This window comes from Lutra lutra, chromosome 12, assembly GCF_902655055.1.
Source record: "Lutra lutra chromosome 12, mLutLut1.2, whole genome shotgun sequence".
NCBI lineage: Eukaryota > Metazoa > Chordata > Mammalia > Carnivora > Mustelidae > Lutra > Lutra lutra.
The window spans coordinates 59,106,948-59,125,815 of NC_062289.1; the positions used below are offsets into that span (position 1 = coordinate 59,106,948).

General features: G+C 35.4%; 1 protein-coding gene across 5 annotated transcripts in view; it reads left to right on the forward strand.

Annotated features, from left to right (window-relative positions):
- The window catches only part of ANKRD12 (ankyrin repeat domain 12), a 129,832-nt gene that overhangs the window by 53,238 nt on the left and 57,726 nt on the right, over positions 1 to 18,868 (forward strand). For all 5 annotated transcript variants that reach the window (XM_047696846.1, XM_047696845.1, XM_047696849.1 and 2 more), the window contains 3 exons: positions 4,070 to 4,216; positions 8,618 to 8,818; positions 11,946 to 12,088. In XM_047696846.1, coding sequence (XP_047552802.1) covers positions 4,070 to 4,216; positions 8,618 to 8,818; positions 11,946 to 12,088 — 491 coding nt within the window. The remainder of the gene's footprint in view (positions 1 to 4,069; positions 4,217 to 8,617; positions 8,819 to 11,945; positions 12,089 to 18,868) is intronic.

Below are 18,868 nucleotides of genomic sequence, written 5' to 3' on the forward strand. Positions count from 1 at the left end.
TTTTGTTTGAGGTATCTAGTGCATCATATCCAACACATGCTGTGTGTGAACATTATAAGCAGGAGTACTTTGTATCACCACTCAGTAGTTGTATAGCACAACTTGTGGGCCACCATTCATCTAGAAAAGAATATAAAAGTTAGCCCGTGGGCAATGTAGCAATCCCTATGGGAAGATACCCAAGGTCCTTGATCTCTTTTGCTCTCAACTTTTCATACGATATACGAAGTCTTCATAAGATATACCAAGTGTATTGGTCTTGATAAACAGTGCCATCTTAGGCTTTAATTATGCAGTGTTGTTGTTGTTTTTAATTTTTTGAATTTTTGGTTGAACTATCTTTAGTCTATTGACTTCGCTGCCCATGTTGAATTTAACAGTGGATTAAAACAGCAGCTTTCCTGGAGAAATGCCATTACCATTAACTGTGTTGGAATAGCTTTATTCGTGGCACCAGGTATTATGCTTCATAATTGCTCCAGATAGAAGAATACAGGAGAATATATATAAATACTATCTAGTATGTGAAACTAATTAATTGTTTTGATTATCCTTTTTTTTAATGGACTTACATTTTTATATCTTAACTTTTTTATGATGTAAAATATTATTTAGTCCCTGGGTGTCCAAGTGTCCAGCTTTCAGCATATGACGTTTAGCTCTAAAAACTTGAAAGAAACCTTCTGCTTGGGTATATAGTTTTTATTATTTTATAAATTTGTAGGGTTTGGGTAAAGGTGGTATAAAACTAAATAATTATTGTTAAAATTATCCTGAAAGCTATTAATTGAGCTGATAAGTCTGTAGTATTTGATTATCAAAATTTAAAAAAAGCCTACACTTACTGTGGAGTTAGGTATACTTTTCTAACACCAGAACTCCCCAAGGCCTAGGTGTACCTGAAAGAGCTATATGGGATGAAACCATTCATGATTTGAGTATCAGTGCTGGAAATCAAAAGATACACACACCTCTGACTTTTAGAGATATGTGTAGCTGCTTTAGAACTGGGGAGCAAGGACGGCATTTTTTCTCAGAATTGAAATATACACATCCCAGTTGAGTTATAGCTCCATTGCTCCATTCCTTCCACAGTGACTGCTTTGTGGGAAAGTATCATATTCTTTCATTTCTGAGACACTGGATTATAAGCCAGTTCCCCAAGAAAGAAATTGTGTCTCTTCTACTTAATGTACTCTACACTTGAGATGTGACAGTGTTGACCTTTCTGTTTATTTTGACAAGTCCTGAAAAGAAAGCATTAATTTTCACGATTACAAGACAGAGACATCTCTGTATTTCTTAAGTTTCTCTGAACCCTGAAATAAAGAATTTTGGGTTGTTGAAAATCCCATTTCTCTGTTTTTCTTTAGTCTTAAGTAAAGCACTTGGATTTTTCTTTAAAAATCTCTTGAATGGCTCAGTGGAATTTCAAGTCTGTAGGAGACTGTGCTAAATGAGCACTTGTCAGTATTCCTGCATTTATATTTTAAAATTCTGACGCATTATTTGGACAAATAAATATTTCAGTTATATTTGAGAAACACCAAACTTTGTCAAATATATGTGATCATTTTTTATTTATGACAGGTCAGAAAACAACTTCTTCACAGAATACATCCTAGATAGAGTTTCATTGAATCTTAAAACTTGAAAAACATACTTTGGGACATATTAATCTAACAAAATTTTGAAGAATGGTACATAGTTATCTCTAGCGTAGCTACCAGCATCTGTTTTCTTACCTTCTTTTCCTGTCTCATGTAAAGCATGAACTCAGACAAATGACTAAGAAAACTCAATTAAAGAAAGAGTTCAGATTGGATGCTAGTATCTAATTTGAATTTTTTGCTTGACTATTTGGAACATGTACAATTATATTCGTTTCCAAAATGTAATCATTATGTCTTCGATCGTTTGGCAGCTAGAATGCTAAAATGAATTTATAAGTATCTCACTTTTTCCTGTCAACTGACTGCATATCACTTCAGAGCATATTCTTTTATTTTTTATTTTTTTTATTTTTATTTATTTATTTGACAGAGAGATCACAAGTAGGCAGAGAGGCAGGCAGAGAGAGAGGAAGGGAAGCAGGCTCCCCGCTGTGCAGAGAGCCCGATGCGGGACCCGATCCCAGGACCCTGGGATCATGACCCGAGCCGAAGGCAGCGGCTTTAACCCACTGAGCCACCCAGGTGCCCCCAGAGCATATTCTTTTTAAAACATTGCATGAAAATGCCATTAGAAAAGTGGAAAGTCCATTACTTTGCAAATACAATAATCTCCCCCAAATTTTAGAAAATATTTTAAGGATAGATTCTATGTACATTTTCTTCATTTTGTTTCCTCCAGTTACTAAGTTTTACTTCTTTTTAAAAAATTCTACTTCTTATAAAATTTTAACGTTTAAATATTTTAATTTTAGCTAAGTACATTCCTTATATTTAAGGATTTGTTATTTAGATGGAAAATCATTAAAACAACAATTATGATTCCTCATTAAATATGAGAGAACCAAAGCATACAGAACATTATTAGAAGAAAGTAAATGTTTCAGAAAAAAAAATCAGCTTCTTTGAAATACCTGTTAGGGACTTTTAATGAACAAATTTAGTAAGTTAGGTGAAACACTGTGCTGAAATTGGATTTATACTAAATCAGGCCATTAATGATAATGAAATGAGAAATTTGAAAAATAAAAGAATATAATAGAACTATTAAAGGCTGACTTAAGTAAATCAGGTTTTTTGTTTTTGTTATGTAAAATATTAATAAGTAGACATTTTGGAGCTATTGAAGTTTGACTATGATTTGTGGGCAAGAGAATATTATGATCTCTCAATTTTTCTAGACCATTAGAATACCAGCCATTGTATTCGAATTAACTAAGTGTTGCACTGCAAGAATTACTACTTTAAGTTCTTATGCCCTAAATAATAATAATATTTAAACAGTATCAAACTCTTACTGGTTTCTTGAAACTTGCTAGATTAATAAATGCTTATGATCTCCTGGAGTAGTCTATTTGCTGGCCACATTTGCCTTAAAAAAACGGAATATTGACTACTAAACCTTCCCCCTTTTCCATTTCTGCTATGTTTTATACTTATTTTAAAAATTTACTTATTTATCTCTGTAGCCCATCTTTGCAGGGACCTTCAAACCTGGATCAGTAAATATCAGTTATTTATATAGGATTTCCCAAGAAATAGATACCTAGACAGTTAACCAGCAGACCCTCTACATTAACTCTCACCTGAATTGTCTCCCAGAGAAGTCCTACAAGAGATACTTGTATCTCTTTGACTTAGAGAATCCAGTTTATCTGAAATTCCTGGGACTTGATGCTGACTGTATTGGCAAAAGATTTCCCAAATAACTCAGCCTTTTTTTTTGATGGGTCAAATCTTTTTGAAAAAAGTCCTTAGACATTTTGGATCTTTGCAGAATCTCTGTTAAACACCCCCACATACCTACATACACACAGAAATCTTTAATATGCTCAGTTTTAGCTTTGATTAGTATCATTCCATGTTCAGCTATCCTGTGTCTGGAATAAAGTGATCCTTTGCTTTTTTACAATAATTACTTTGTGTGATGAGTCTTGTCTTAAATACTTACCTTGTTAGAAGACTGTACAAATTGTTAGTGGAATTAGGGAAGTAATTTGAAGGAACATCGCTATAAGGGCTTAGCAATAATTAAGAATAAAATTATAATGAATGAGGTTTCAAAAATGAAATACTAAGGAATGTTTGAAATATTACTGAAAAAGTTAAATTTTAAAAGAACAAATCATTAAAATACAGATTTGACAAGGAATGAATTTCCATATGCTCTTAATTTTCAGAAAATAGTAGAATTAATGTATTATTTTCAAGACATTCAGAAAGAAATTGTTTATATGATAAAAGTCTAGTGCTCTTTTGTCAACGTACTGCTAGTCTGTATATTGCACATGTTTCTCATATACATGTATAGCATCTGTTTTTTTTTTAAGTTTTCTTATGTTTTGCTTTTCAGAGCTTATGTTTATTTCAGATTCTTACATATTTACTAATAATTCCAGAGAAAGAAGGTCCAGAAAAGAAGAAAACAAAAAAGGAAGCTGGAAATAAGAAGTCCACACCAGTTAGCATTCTTTTTGGTTATCCACTCTCTGAGCGGAAGCAGATGGCACTTCTTATGCAGATGACAGCAAGAGACAACAGTCCAGGTGACACCATCTTTGAGTACATGTGTATTCTTAGTTTTACTCAGACTTTCTGTCCTTATCTTAACAGTTAACTACTTTAACCTTTTAATTTTAAAATCTTTTTCTTGGATTTAATAAAAATTTCTTATAACATGTTTGTAATTTTACATTTATTTGAGTGATAATTGTCTGTCATGTCCAAATAAGGATCTATACAAGAGCAGGGATCATTGCATTTAGAGGACATTCAGTAAATACTTTTCAACTAAAATGGGTCATTTAGAAATGGTTAGTCAACTTGAGAAATCCATTGTAGCACTGTGTGCTTTCACTGTACTAAAGAATCTTAACCAGTTTCTGTAAAGCTGCTTCTAGGTTTATAGTTTACTTTTAAGTTTGGTAGCACCCTCCTGATAAACAGATAATCTTATCACATGAGTACTATTATGCAGTAGTGTAATCCATGTTTTTTTGTTTGAGATCTAAATTATTTTAGAAGGAAAATGTCAGGGCGCCAGGTGGCTCAGTTGTTAAGTGTCTGCCTTCATCTCAGGTTATGATCCTGGGGTGCTGGGATCAAGCCCCGCAACGGGCTCCCTGGTGGGCAGGAGGCTTGCTTCTCCCTCTCCCACTCTCCTTGCTTGTGTTCCCTCTATCTCTCTCTGTGTCAAACAAATAAAATCTTAAAAAAAAAAAAATGTCTGCAGCATACTGTGTAAATTTATCTTGTATTGCGTTGCAAACTTCCAGTTAAGGTGGTATACTACATGTATGTGGGGGGGGGGGGGTTATCCAATACTGTGTCCTCCAAAAATAATTAGATGGGTTACAGCAGAACCAAAACAATAAGGGAGCAAACCACCCAACCTGCTAATTAATTAAAAGGAGCTATAAAAAGGTAGATGAAGGGGCACCTGGGTGGCTCAGTGGTTAAGCCTCTGCCTTCAGCTCAGGTCATGATCTCAGGGTCCTGGGATCGAGTCCCACATCGGGCTCTCTGCTCTGCAGGGAACCTGCTTCCTCCTCTCTCTCTCTCTGCTTGCCTCTCTGCCCGCTTGTGATCTCTCTCTGTCAAATAAATAAAATCTTAAAAAAAAAAAAAAAAAGGTAGATGAAATCCAGGTCGCTGGGCTGAAATGGTAATTACTATTGAGCATTGAATGCATTCTGGCAACAATACAAAAAAATTTTAAGTTGTGCAGTTCTTACTGACTGATAAAGTAAATCAGTTTTGTCTAGAGAAAAAAAAATTCTTTTGGCTCTGAATTCAGGAAATCTTTATATAAGATTTTGAGTAATGTAACAAGACCCTGTTGAAATGCATTGAAAAGGACAGTTTCTCTAGTGAAGTTTTCTCATATTGGCTCTTTAAAAAAAAAAAACTATAACATGCTAAAATTCTTAGTTTCTGTGTATTATAGTTTCCATCAAATCGTGGTATGTCTGATATCTTTTACTAATAAACAAGTTTTAGGGCTTCCCACTTTTTTAAGTAAAGTATGTTGTTTGGGGTTATTCTCCTACCTTTCCACCCCCAATTTCTGAAAGACTATAGCCAAATTAAAGATAGTATACATTGTTAAAACTTTAAATGTTTCTATAAAATGTTGACTTCGTGTCAGATTTAATAGTGAGAAGACTTATATTTTTTAAATTTTTCTGAGAGAGCAAGCATGTATGAGCCAGGGTTGGGGGGTAAGGAGCAGGGCAGACAGGGAGAGAGAGTCTTAAGCAGGCTCCATCCATGCCCAGTGATGGGCTCAGTCTCATTACCCTGAGATCATTACCTGAGCCAAAATCAGGAGTCGGACACTTAACCAGGTGAGCCACTCAGGTACCCTGAGAAGACTTTTATTTTTTATTTTTTTAATCTTTTTTTTTTTTTAAGATTTTATTTATTTATTTGTCAGAGCAGAAGCGTGGAGAGCTTCAGGCAGAACAGGCAGAGGAAGCAGCAGGTTCCCTGATGAGTAAGGAGCCCGATGATGTGGGATTCGATGTGGGACTTGATCGCAGGACCCCAGGATCATAATCTGTGCCAAAGGCAGATGCTTAACCAACTGAGCCACCCAGGCATAGCAGATTTTTACTTTTAAAAACTGATTTTCTTGGGGTGCCTAGGTGGCTCAGTGGGTTAAAGCCTCTGCCTTCGGCTCAGGTCATGGTCCCAGGGTCCTGGGATCGAGCCCCGCCTCGGGCTCTCTGCTCAGCAGGGAGCCTGCTTCCCCCCTCTCTCTCTGCCTACTTGTGATCTCTCTCTCTCTCTCTGTTAAATAAATAAATAAAATCTTAAAAAAAAAAAAGATAAAAACTGATTTTCTTAATACCAGGGTAAATTAAAAGGCAAATTTTTAGAAATTTTCTAGGCATGAATATGCAAATGCATACCTTTTGTTGTAGTTTGTATTTTTTTGTTTTGTGATTTTGTTGTTGTTGTTTTAAGTAAACTCAACCCTCAACATGGGGCTTGAACTCACAACTTGAGCCACCGATTGAGCCATCCAGGCGCCCTGTGCTGTTTGTGTTTTAAATTATAAATAAGATCACACTATAATGCAGTTGATTCTTTTCATTTAAGGGTTTTTAGCCAACTATATTATATGTAGAACTAGAGTGGAAAGCTTTTGAAATACAGAGCTGTTTGCCAAAATATAAACATTCTTGCAGTTTTTAGGGTTCATTATTTTATCCATTACATAATTTTCCATGTTTATGTTATGTTTACCCTGATTGCCACTATGGATGATACTGTTATTTTATGTATGGGAATAGTACTTAGAAATGGCTAATAAAATTTTATATGAATTAAATCCTTGCAAGTTGTATGAAATAACAAGTACATTTCATTTTTAAGAAGTTGAACAGCTAATTTTCTTAATAAATAATTTGACTATAAAGATCATAGTAAAATTCATGGGGCACCTGGGTGGCTCAGTTGGTTAAGCGTCTGACTTTAGCTGAGGTCATGATCTTGAGGTCCTAGGATCAAGTCCCATGTCAGGCTCCACACTCAGCAGGGAGCCTGCTTCTCCCTCTGCCCCTCCCACTGTTCATGTTCTCTCAAATAAATAAATAGCATCTTTTAAAAAAATTATAATAAAATTCATTTATTATTCATTTCATATGTGCCAAGAAGTCTTCTAAACAGTTGACAAACGGTAATGAATAAGGTAGACAGTTATCCTTGCTCTTATGGAGTAGTACAGAGAGGAAACTGTTACTGATGCAGTATACTTTAAAATCCAAAATGTAAATTTTAAACTTTTTTCTTATTGAGGAAAGAATGATAGTACTTTAGTGCTCTAATAATGTCTGTTTGCAAGAAAATCATATATGCTGGAAATTTATTTTCCATAGAGTTTTTTTCTCTTAGAATAGTTGTTTCTTTTAAATTGTTGTAAATTTTCAGAATTAATTATTAACATGATACATATGTCTGGAATCCTTAGCTGATTAAAAAACCTATTTTGTGTTTTGTTTTATTTTTTTTTCCCAGTAGCTCTGAAATTGGGACAAGAGGGAAAACTTTGGGCATCATCTTGTTTAATATTTTGTTTTCGGTATGAACACTAGAACAGAAAAAGGAAGAGAATCAAACCAAAGAAAATTTTCTTCTCTTTTATCAGCTCCCTTTTTAAAGGCCTTCCCAGACTGTCCTTATTTCTTACACATCTTAAGCTTCATTTTTATGCTAAAATCATCCATGACCTCAATTTGCACTTAATATCAGAATGGAATTCTAATACTTTGAGTTAGAAGTGTGAACTCTATCCTTCAGTGTCATTTCATCTAGGTGTTGGAATAATAGAATAACATGCCATGAAAAATACATTGTTGTTGTTTTTTTCCTAGTTTATCAAGTTATTCATTGAACAGACATTTTATTTTTTTATTTTTTTTTTTAAAGCACACTTTTTTCTTTTCTTTTTTTTTTCTTTTTTTTTTTTAAGATTTTATTTATTTATTTGACAGAGAGAGATCACAAGTAGATGGAGAGGCAGGCAGAGAGAGAGAGGGAAGCAGGCTTCTTGCTGAGCAGAGAGCCTGATGTGGGACTCGATCCCAGGACCCTGAGATCATGACCTGAGCCGAAAGCAGCGGCTTAACCCACTGAGCCGCCCAGGCGCCCTGAACAGACATTTTTAGGGCACATACTTGATACGCTATCACTTCAAGCTAATTTTATGAATTGACAGAATAAAGCATTTTTTCTAAATTTACTCATGCAATATTTGATGACCGTAAAGGAAGACCTACTCCCTGTATTTGGATAAATTATTAATATATCATCTAAACCACGTTTTGGAGTGTTAGAGTGAGAAGATATTCCCCCATTCCAGGAAATTGCACATTACAGAACTTTCAATGAACATGCAAAATATTTAGCCTTAGAACTGTCATTAGTTTCCTTTTTTCTTACAGATTCCACACCAAATCATCCATCACAAACAACACCAGCCCAGAAGAAAACGCCCAGTTCCTCATCTCGACAAAAAGATAAAGTTAATAAAAGAAATGAACGTGGTGAAACTCCTTTACACATGGCAGCTATTCGAGGAGATGTGAAACAAGTCAAAGAATTAATAAGTTTAGGGGCAAATGTGAACGTGAAAGATTTTGCAGGTAAGATTAGTAATTAAGGACTAATGCTCAGGGACTAAAAATTTATCAGTTAGACAGAGTCTTGTTATAATCTGTATTCCGATATTCTTGCTGAAACAAGTTTTCTAAAAGTGTACTTCATTGCAAAATTCTTTTGGACTATGTACTTAAAACCCTGATCCTCTGCTGCAATTCCAAATCAAGAACTATTCAGATTTTTAAATATTAAACTTCTATTTTAGTTGACATACTGCCATAAAATTCTTTATCCAGTTTAGGTTCTATTCTAGATGAATTAGAGTTATATGATGTTTTCTAAGTGTTAATTCATTCATAAGTCTTAAAAGAACATTTATTCACTTGAGCATGAGGACTTGAAGAGAGCATAGTGGTGTTTCATTTTAATTACTCAAATACCATACCCAGTACATTCTTACTGTGAAGAATTCAAACAGTAAAAGCATTCAGGGAGCAATATAGAGATTCCCTTTAGTTTCACATACTACAGTACAGTTTCTTTTTTTGCCACAGAACTATTGTTAACAATTCGGAGGTTATCCTTTCTATGCATTTTTATTATGTATACATAAAATGAACATTTATTTGTATATAGACTTTTTTTTAAAAAATCAAATCATTCCATCTATATTATGTCTGTAGTTCTACAGCCCGCCTTTTTTACTTAATCTCTTACAGATATTTCTCTCAGTACGTATAGGTAGTTCTGTTTTATTCATTTCAACAGCTGCATACTATTCCATAATATAGATTCCATGGACAATACTTTAGTGAACCTTCCTGTAGAAATAAGTGTATAGGGGCACCTGGTGGCTTAGATGGTTAAGTACTTGCCTTTGGCTAAGGTCATGATCTCCAGGTCCAGGGATCAAGCCCCATGTCATTGGGCTCCCGGCTCAGTGGGGAGGCTGCTTGCTTCTCCCCTCTCCCCCATTCATGTTTTCTGTCTCTCTCTCAAACGAATAAATAAGATATTTTTTAAAAAGAAAGAAAGAAGTGTATAGTTATAGGAGGATTTCAGAATGGAAACTGTTAAGGGGATGCATATTTAAAATTTTTGGAAATACAGTAAGGTGGTACCCCCCCAAAAATCTTTTTTTTATCAATTTACACTATCATCAGGAGTATACAAAAGAACCCTTTTCATCACATCTTCACTAAAACTGGATATTATCAATTTATTTATTAAGTCTGACAAATGAAAAAAGACTCTTTGTATTTTCTTAATCTATAGTGACTATGAATTTTTTTCTAGTGCATACTATTAGTTTATGTGTATGTTGTGACTTGACAGGTGGAGTCTTCTGCCCGTTTGTCTTACATATTATTAATATGTAAGAGCCCTTTGTTTAGTGTCGGTTTTAATTCTCTATCAAATATGTAAAGGTTTTCACTGTCTGTGGCTATGTTTGAATTTTCACTTCAGTGTTGTTTATTGTACTGAAGATTTAATTTTTTATGTAATATCAGTTAAGTCCTTCTCTGTTCCTTTATTATAAAATTATACCCCCTATTTCCTCATTTCCGAATTTTGTTTTTGTTTTGCTTTTACATAGAGCCCTATTAGAATACACCTGGAATTTATTTCTGTATTTGATGTGAGTGGACAGAAGTGCAGTGAACAAGGTCTACTTTAAAGAATGAAACTTAAAATGCATAGCATCCATTCAAGAAGAAAACTTGGTATTATATATCAGAAACCAAAAAGTACTTTGATCTAACAATTCCACTTCTAAAGACTTACCTTAAATATTTAGTCATGGCTCTGCATGAATATTTAGTTGTAAGGATATTTGTTGCAGCGTTTTTTTAATATTTTAAAAATTAGAAATAATCTGAAGTACCTAGGTGGCTCAGTTAGTTAAGCATCTGCCTATGGGTCAGGTCGTAATCCCACAGTCCTGGGATCAGTCCCCATATCAGGCTCCCTACTTTGCGGGGAACCTGCTTCTCCCACCCCACTAATGCCCTGCCATTCCCCCCTGCTTGTGCATGCTCTGTCTCTCAAATACATAAAAAAAAATCTTTAAAAAAAAAATTAGAAATAATCTAAATGCCCAGTAAATAGGATCTTGCTTAAATAAATTATGGTCTATCAATCAGTGTTATACTGTGTTGTAGCAAAGTATAATAACCTGGGAGATTATTTTCACTGTAGTGAAAGTGTTAAACAGCTTTCCCAGTTTCATTTTGAAATTACAAATCTATGGGCACCTGGGTGGCTCTGTTAGTTGACTGTCCAGCTTCTGATCTCTGCTCAGGTCTTGATCCTCAGGATCATGACTTCAAGCCCTGTGTTGAGCTCCACACCAGGCATGGAGCCTACCTTTCAAAAAATAATTTATTTATTATTTATATATATTTATATAAAATTTATTTATTTTATATATATGAGGGAGAGAATTTTATTTTATATATAATTTTTTTCATTTTATATTTGTTTTATATAATATTTATTTTATATATATACATATATTTATATATAAATATATATGAGGGAGAGAAGTTAGGAGTTTTATTTTATATATATTTATTTTATATATATATTTATTATATATATAAAAATATATATACGAGGGCGAGAAGTTAGGAGTTAGACTAGAGTCTTGAAATTATTGTAGCTGGGTGGTGGAATTATGGGTGATACTTCTTACTGTTTTGTATTTTTTTGTTTTCTAGTTTTTCTTTCATGAACATGTAACTTCTTTTAAATCGTCACAGTTACTGCAATGGTAAATTTATTTTAGTTAAAGTAGGTATTAAGTCTGGAAAAGATGAGAACCCTTAAACATAGGGGCTTTTGTTTGTTGAAATCCCCTAACAAGCTTATTAATATTTTTATTTCCTTCTTTTTCCATAGTTCAGATGATTGTTAAAACTTACAGCAAGTTTGTGATGGGATAAACTTAAATATTTACTATTTTGGTAAAATTATTTAGTCCCAGTGGAAATATTAACATAAATGAACATTCTGTAGAATTGGCGGTGTTCCAATAGCTTGTTCATCATTCGATTTTCCTTCTGTACTGTGTGCATTGGAATCAATATATCTCACATAGCTATGTGTATAAAACACATATTTTGAATTAGTACAGATTAACCATATGTTAAATTAATATTCTAACTTTAGGTTGGACACCATTGCATGAAGCTTGCAACGTTGGATATTATGATGTTGCTAAGATACTTATAGCAGCTGGAGCAGATGTTAACACGCAAGGATTAGATGATGACACTCCACTCCATGATTCTGCTAGCAGTGGGCACAGAGATGTAAGTATGATAGAAAAATCAGTACACATTTGCAAAATAGTAATTCAACCCAAGTCATTTAGTTCACTTTTTAGTCATACCATTTCATTTCCTATTTCACTGATTGCCGGGTCAGCTCATCTATGTTTTATTTTCCCTTTTTTCTGCCTTCTAATTGCTAATTCCTATCATAGTCAGATATAGCATTATCTTTTCATAAAATCTGTATAACTTGACAGTTAATTAAACAGGTTGGCAAAATTTTTATTGCAGGGCCTTCTACTGTCAGATAACTAGATATAAAAAGCAGAATTTACTTAAAATAAAAACTTCACTGAGTCCCCCTGCCTGTATATATTTTTAGGCTTATTAATATTTAATGGTCTTTTGCTATACAACCTTCATTTCCGAATTTTAGCAGACATTATTTATTTAGTATATTCAGATGACTTATGTGTATAGTGATAAAACATAGACATGATTATATATTTAAGCATATATATGTATATTATATATGTAAGCATATATCTGATTATATATGCTTATAATTTAATGGCATCTTTGAACACCATGTTTAATTTGTTTTGATGTAGTTTTATGAATCATGGTAGGTTTTAAATCCATTTGCATTTTCAGTCTTTGACATCTTGTTATCAAAGCTAAACCCATCTTTGTTGTAATGAAGCTCATCTTTTAAGTGTGTTTAATGCTTAATTGCATTGCAGTAATCTGCTTGCAATGAGAACAAATCAACCTGGAGCACTATTAGCAGTGGTTTTAAAGCAGGATTTCGTGTTTCAGATAAGTAGGTTTTCTCTTTACGTAATTTTTACTTTTGTCAAGAATATTTGGACATAGTTTAGAAAGTTGAAGAGTACTGTTCAGCTTATAAAGATAACCATAGGTCCCTCCCATTCTTCCCCATTTCCCAGTATCTTTCACCAAAAGCTACTGTTGTAGGTGTTTCTTCTAGTGGTTAACTCTGTATTTCTAACAAGATGAAGCTGTCTTATTTTTTACTTTTTAGTTATTATTTATTGATCTCCTGTAAAGGATTTTATTGTTGACAAGAGACTCAATAGACTCTATACTGTCTAGTCTATACTGTACTATCTATAATTGTGTTTTATTTTTTGGATTTTTTATTACCTGGGTTAACACATTGCCTTGTTCTTTTTTTTATTATTTAGTTTTCCATGCATCTATTTTTGTTCTTCTTTACTCTCTCTGACATAACTCTAAAACGCTTCTAAATAAGGTAAAGCACATTGATCAACTTAACTGTTTTTTGTTTTTTTTTTTCCTGGATCATATGGTCATTTATTTTTTAGTTCTTGAGGAACCCCCCCACACCATATCTCATAGTGTCTGCACCAATTTACATTCCCACCAACAGTGCAGCAGATTTTCCTTTCTCCACATCCTCACCAGCATGTTATTTCTTGTCTTTTTGATACTAGTCATTCTGACAGGTGTGAGAGGACACCTCCTTATAGTTTTGGTAACTTAACTGTTTTTGAGAACTACCTGTAGGATTTCTCTTTTATCACTGTATATAAGATATCTTGTATCCTGATCTAATTGGAACTAGTTGCTTTCTAGATCTGTAGCATAGATGCTATCCTGAAATACTGCTTTACCGTTAATCCCATCTGGGATTTCAGTCTCACCATGAAATTTCCAGTTCTAGGTGTCCATCTTAACTCTCTGAAGATAGAAATTAAATGGTTTGCTCCACTTCCTGCATAGTCACAGATTTCCCCCAAACCCTTCACATTGTTGCTCTGATTTGATGTATTTCTCACATTAAAGATCTTCTGGGGGCGCCTGGGTGGCTCAGTGGGTTAAAGCCTCTGCCTTCGGCTCAGGTCATGATCCCAGAGTCCTGGGATCAAACCCTGCATCAAGCTCCCCGCTCGGCAGGGAGCCTGCTTCCTCCTCTCTCTCTGCCTACTTGTGTCTGTCAAATAAATAAATAAAATCTTAAAAAAAAAAAGATCTTCTGTTAACTTCTCTTCACTCATATTTGAATGAAGCTCTAAAATGCCTGCTTGACAAGACATGTAGTGTACAGAGCTTATTGGCTGGTGGGCTTCTCTGTAGTCTGTCTGGTGGACAAGATGGCTGTTTTGTCAGAAGTCTCCTAAAAGTCTGTATTTGTAGGTCCTTCTCTTGAGACAGGTAGTTTCTCCAGAAAGCGTATTCTGCCTTCCTGTCTGGATGACATAAGAATGTTTTCTAGCATTTCAGAAGCCAAACATAGGAGGGGTTTTTGTTCAGCTGTAGTGAGGGGTGACTGTAAACTTACTCTGTCTTTAGAGAAACTTTTATTCAGTCTTCCTGACTTACAGTAAAATACCATTAAACTGTTCTCCACCGTGCTATCTAAACCCAGAAACTTACTCTTATTTTGAGAAAAACCTCTTCTTCAGGGTTGGAGAAAGTGCTTTTTCCTGGTTGTGAGAAGAGAAGAGCAGCAGTCATTGCAATTAGTACTTCCCTGGGGCCTGTTAAAGGCCTGAAAGTTTGAACAGTTACATGACTGCCATATGCCAGGACTGTCAGTACTCCATCTCCTGGGAGCCAGCGTGCAATCCAGTTCAGAAATCCTGTTTTAGAGTTTTTAGAGTCTGCACCTAGGACCACTCCCACATATACCATAGGTTGGGTGCCCTGGGAACCTGAAACAGAAATTTGCAGGTGATTACAGAGGATGGGAGAAAAGAGGGATGTGATCTCAGGAACAATACCTGGAAGGATGTGACAGGAACAGCATAGAACAAAGGGAGAAGCTGAGCTTCAATGCAGGTGTGCCTAAGCTTTAGCCAGTTTCACAGGGAGTCCTTGATACTAGGATGCACTTCTGAGATGCTCTGATTTGAGGTAAGGGTTAGGTCTGTGTGCCCCCACATGGGGGGATGCAAGCTGCTGATGGCAAGGAGACACATCCCTTTAGTGCTGCCACTCCCTTTGGCCATGGCAGTTCCTGGTGAAGAACTTAGCAGTTGTTAGTGAACAATACTCTGAGCATCTGCAGGTAGGAGTACTTCAGTCTAGAAGAGGGTGTCTGAGCAGTGCACAACCTCCACTATAAACTTCAGATGGCAGCTTCTGCCGGGCACTGTTACATTGCCTGGCCCTGTTGATCCATATGCAGCTGTCCCTCTACTCTAACCCAACAGTACAGGCACAACCCAGAGAAACACACACCATTTCCTACCATTAGTGAGCATGCAGATCTGTTTCCCTGACTGCCCTCCTTCCTTGGTTATCAGAGCAAATCCAATCAGCCATTCCTTCTCGGGTTTCTCTAGGCAAGAGTCAAACACTGTTCTATGTGAACCCAAACTCCTGACACTCAGATAGAACTTTATTTTCATGGTGACCTAATCCCAAGTGAACTGCATCCAGTATAAGGTCAAGAAATTCCCTTTAAAAAAAAAGTCCTCATACATTGTTTTCCTATTGACTAGACCACGGATAGTGATAAAAGAAGAGAGGATTTGGTATCTTTTAGCAAGTCTGGCATTATATGCAGCATTTCTTTTTTTAGCTGGATGAATACTTAGTCTTCACTACCATCATATTTAATATCTTATTGTATTCTGAATTCCATGGAGTCAGCAAATTACTCTGCTTGAAGCTGTGCCATAAATAACATTTTCTTTGAGGAATATTTGAACAGTCTACATGTAAGTGGCACCATTTCATTACAAATGAAGATTAATCGCTTATTGATCTGAAAAACATTTGGAACTGCTGAAATTTTTCTTTTTTTTTTTTTTTTTAAGATTTTATTTATTTATTTGACAGACAGAGATCACGAGTAGGCAGAGAGGCAGGCAGAGAGAGAGGAGGAAGCAGGCTCCCTGCTGAGCAGAGAGCCCGATGCAGGGCTCGATCCCAGGACCCGGGATCATGACCTTAGCCGAAGGCAGAGCCCTTAACCCACTGAGCCACCCAGGCGCCCCTGAAATTTTTCATATTAAGGAAGACTTGGTAATGGAGTGTTCATATAAATTATTTAGCTGAGGTTCTTGTAACTTTGCATTTTCAAGTAGTTGCATTTGTTTGTCTTATTTGACTCAATAGGCTTCAGTGAATATTTCCTGAAGTCAAATAATAGGAAAAACCAACTGGGTAACAAAAATGAAAATTAGATCTTATAGTAAGAAAAATCCTCAGTATTCACTTGATAAAATGACTGGGCTAAATATGAGTAACTTGCCCTCTGTGATTATTTTGTGTTATTTGTGAACTCTACATTACATTAACTTCTCATGGCGATATTTGTGTTTTTACTCTGTGTTCTAAATGTTTTATGTGTACCGATTCTTTTAATCATCACAATAAGCAAATACGCTTCTGGTGTGTCTTGTTAATAAGACTGTGTGTCCTATTACATTTCAATACCCTCAGCCTCTCTGTGAGCGTGGAGGAGCATTGACATAAGAACTCCCTCTCTGGGACGCCTGGGTGGCTCAGTTGGTTGAGCAGCTGCCTTCGGCTCAGGTCATGATCCCAGCGTCCTGGGATCGAGTCCCGCATCGGGCTCCTTGCTCAGCAGGGAGCCTGCTTCTCCCTCTGCCTGCCATTCTGTCTGCCTGTGCTCGCTCGCTCTCCCTCTCTCTGACAAATAAATAAAATCTTTAAAAAAAAAAAACTCCCTCTCTTCCAAGACACTCCCAGGTTTATCAAATTAATATGACTCCAAATTAAGGGAACAAAAAGGACAAATCTCAATGTCTTTTTTTTTTTTTTTTAAAGATTTATTTATTTATTTATGTGTGAGAGAAAGCACGAGTGGGGAGGAAGAGAGAATCTCAAGCAGACTCGGCACTGAACGCAAAGCCCAATGCGGGGCTGGATCTCAGGACCATGGGATCACTACCTGAGCCAAAAGCAACAGTCAGAAGCTTAACCAACTGTGCCACTCATGTGCCCCTTAATCTCAATGTCTTTTTAAGACAAAGAATGAGATGATGATTCAGTAATCTGGGAGAGTTATTTAATACAGTCTCCACTTTCTAGTGAGAAAGATAGAACATGCTGCTTTGTAATGTCTTAGTTTGGATTTTGATATCATCTCATACTTTCTGCTGGAAAATAATTTTTTTCTCTCTCTCTAGTAGCAAACATCCCTGTCTTATTTTCCTTTTTAACAGGCAGTAAAAATTTCAGTATCAAGCGGCCTGTCTGAATAGCCAAATTTTACTCTGGTTGAGAAAAAAATGGAATTTGAAGTGAAAGTAGAAATGAATTCAATTGTGGCCTGGCCAGTTTACCAGCTATGTGATTTTGAAAAGTTACTTTTCTCCTCTGAGTCTCCATTTCCTCATTTTAAAATTATGTAATAAATAATACCTATCTAAAGTGGATATTTTGAAGGAAAAAAGACACTGTGCTTGTAAACAACACCTTGAAATCTAAAATGGTATAGAAATATCAGAGGTAAAAGATTGTTGTATTATACTACTGTTTTTGCAAATATACCCAAATATTTTAGATACTAAAATTTGGAAACTGAAAATGCTGTTTTTCTTTTTTACTTTTTTCTCTAAGATACTTTTTATGATTCTCAAAGTTCTAATTTTGAAGAAAAATGCAGCCTATAAATGTTATTTTTCCTAAACTGGTTTTTGCTTACCGTTGGACCAGTCTCTTCTCCCTTGGCAATTTGTATATGCCTATATGATAGCACTTACTACAACTTTTTTTTTTTTTTTTTAACTGATATACTTGTATATGTCGTGCACTGCACTGTGAGTACCATACATACAGGCTTTTTGTATTGATTTGTGTTAGTGACCTCTGGAACTTTTTATCACTTAAGACTTAATAAACACATAATAATGAATCTCCTTGGGTGCACGTGTAGGTGGATGGATGGATGAATACCTAAGGATCAAAGATAAGCAGGATACCAAGGACTTAATTTTTAAGGCCTGACAATATATAGGGTACATTTCCTTTCCCACTGCATTTATCAGAAAATGACTTATTTTCTGACTATGATTTTTTTTTTAAGAGAGAGAGAGAACACTCATGTGTGAGCAGGGGGAGGGGCAAAGAGGGAGAGGATCTTAGGCAGACTCCATCCTGATCATGGAGCCTGATGCAGGACTTGATCTCAAGACCCTGTGGTTATGACCTAAGCCAAAACCAAGAGTAGGACATTTAACCATCAGAACCACCCAGGCACGCCAGCTGTGATATTTTAAATATTGTACTTTTGCTCTTTTTGTTGAGCAAAAAGAGCTCAGTTATTGATATTGATAGTTTATCAAAGGTGAATTTTTTCTCTTTAAAGTAATCAGCATTTCCTAATTTCTAAATATAATGTTAAAGAGTTATGCCTTTTTGGACACGTTTCTATGAATACAAGTTTCTAAATGTGCACAGAGCTGCAAATATTTTCAGAGGCTGACCTTTGAGCTCCTATACTTACAGAGACTCAAACACTATTTCCAGTCTCTTTTCAGAGGGAGACTGGCATACTGTTTTCAAGAGACCTTTGCTTTTCCTCCTACCAACATGCCTAGGATAGTAGGAGTCACAATTCAGAGCTATTGAGCTGTTTTCTCCTTGTTCTTTTAGTTATGCCTAAGGAGGAGGAGGGAAATGAGAGCCAACAAACTGTAATGTATATGTATCTGTACCATTATGAATTTCTAAGAATTGGATTTCTTTCACTCAGTAATATTTTTGACAGCTTCATCCATCCATCAAACATTTCTAAGGTGGGAGAGGCAGAAAGATAGCTGTTTTGTGTCCTTTTCTAAATTATTAGTAAGAGGACTA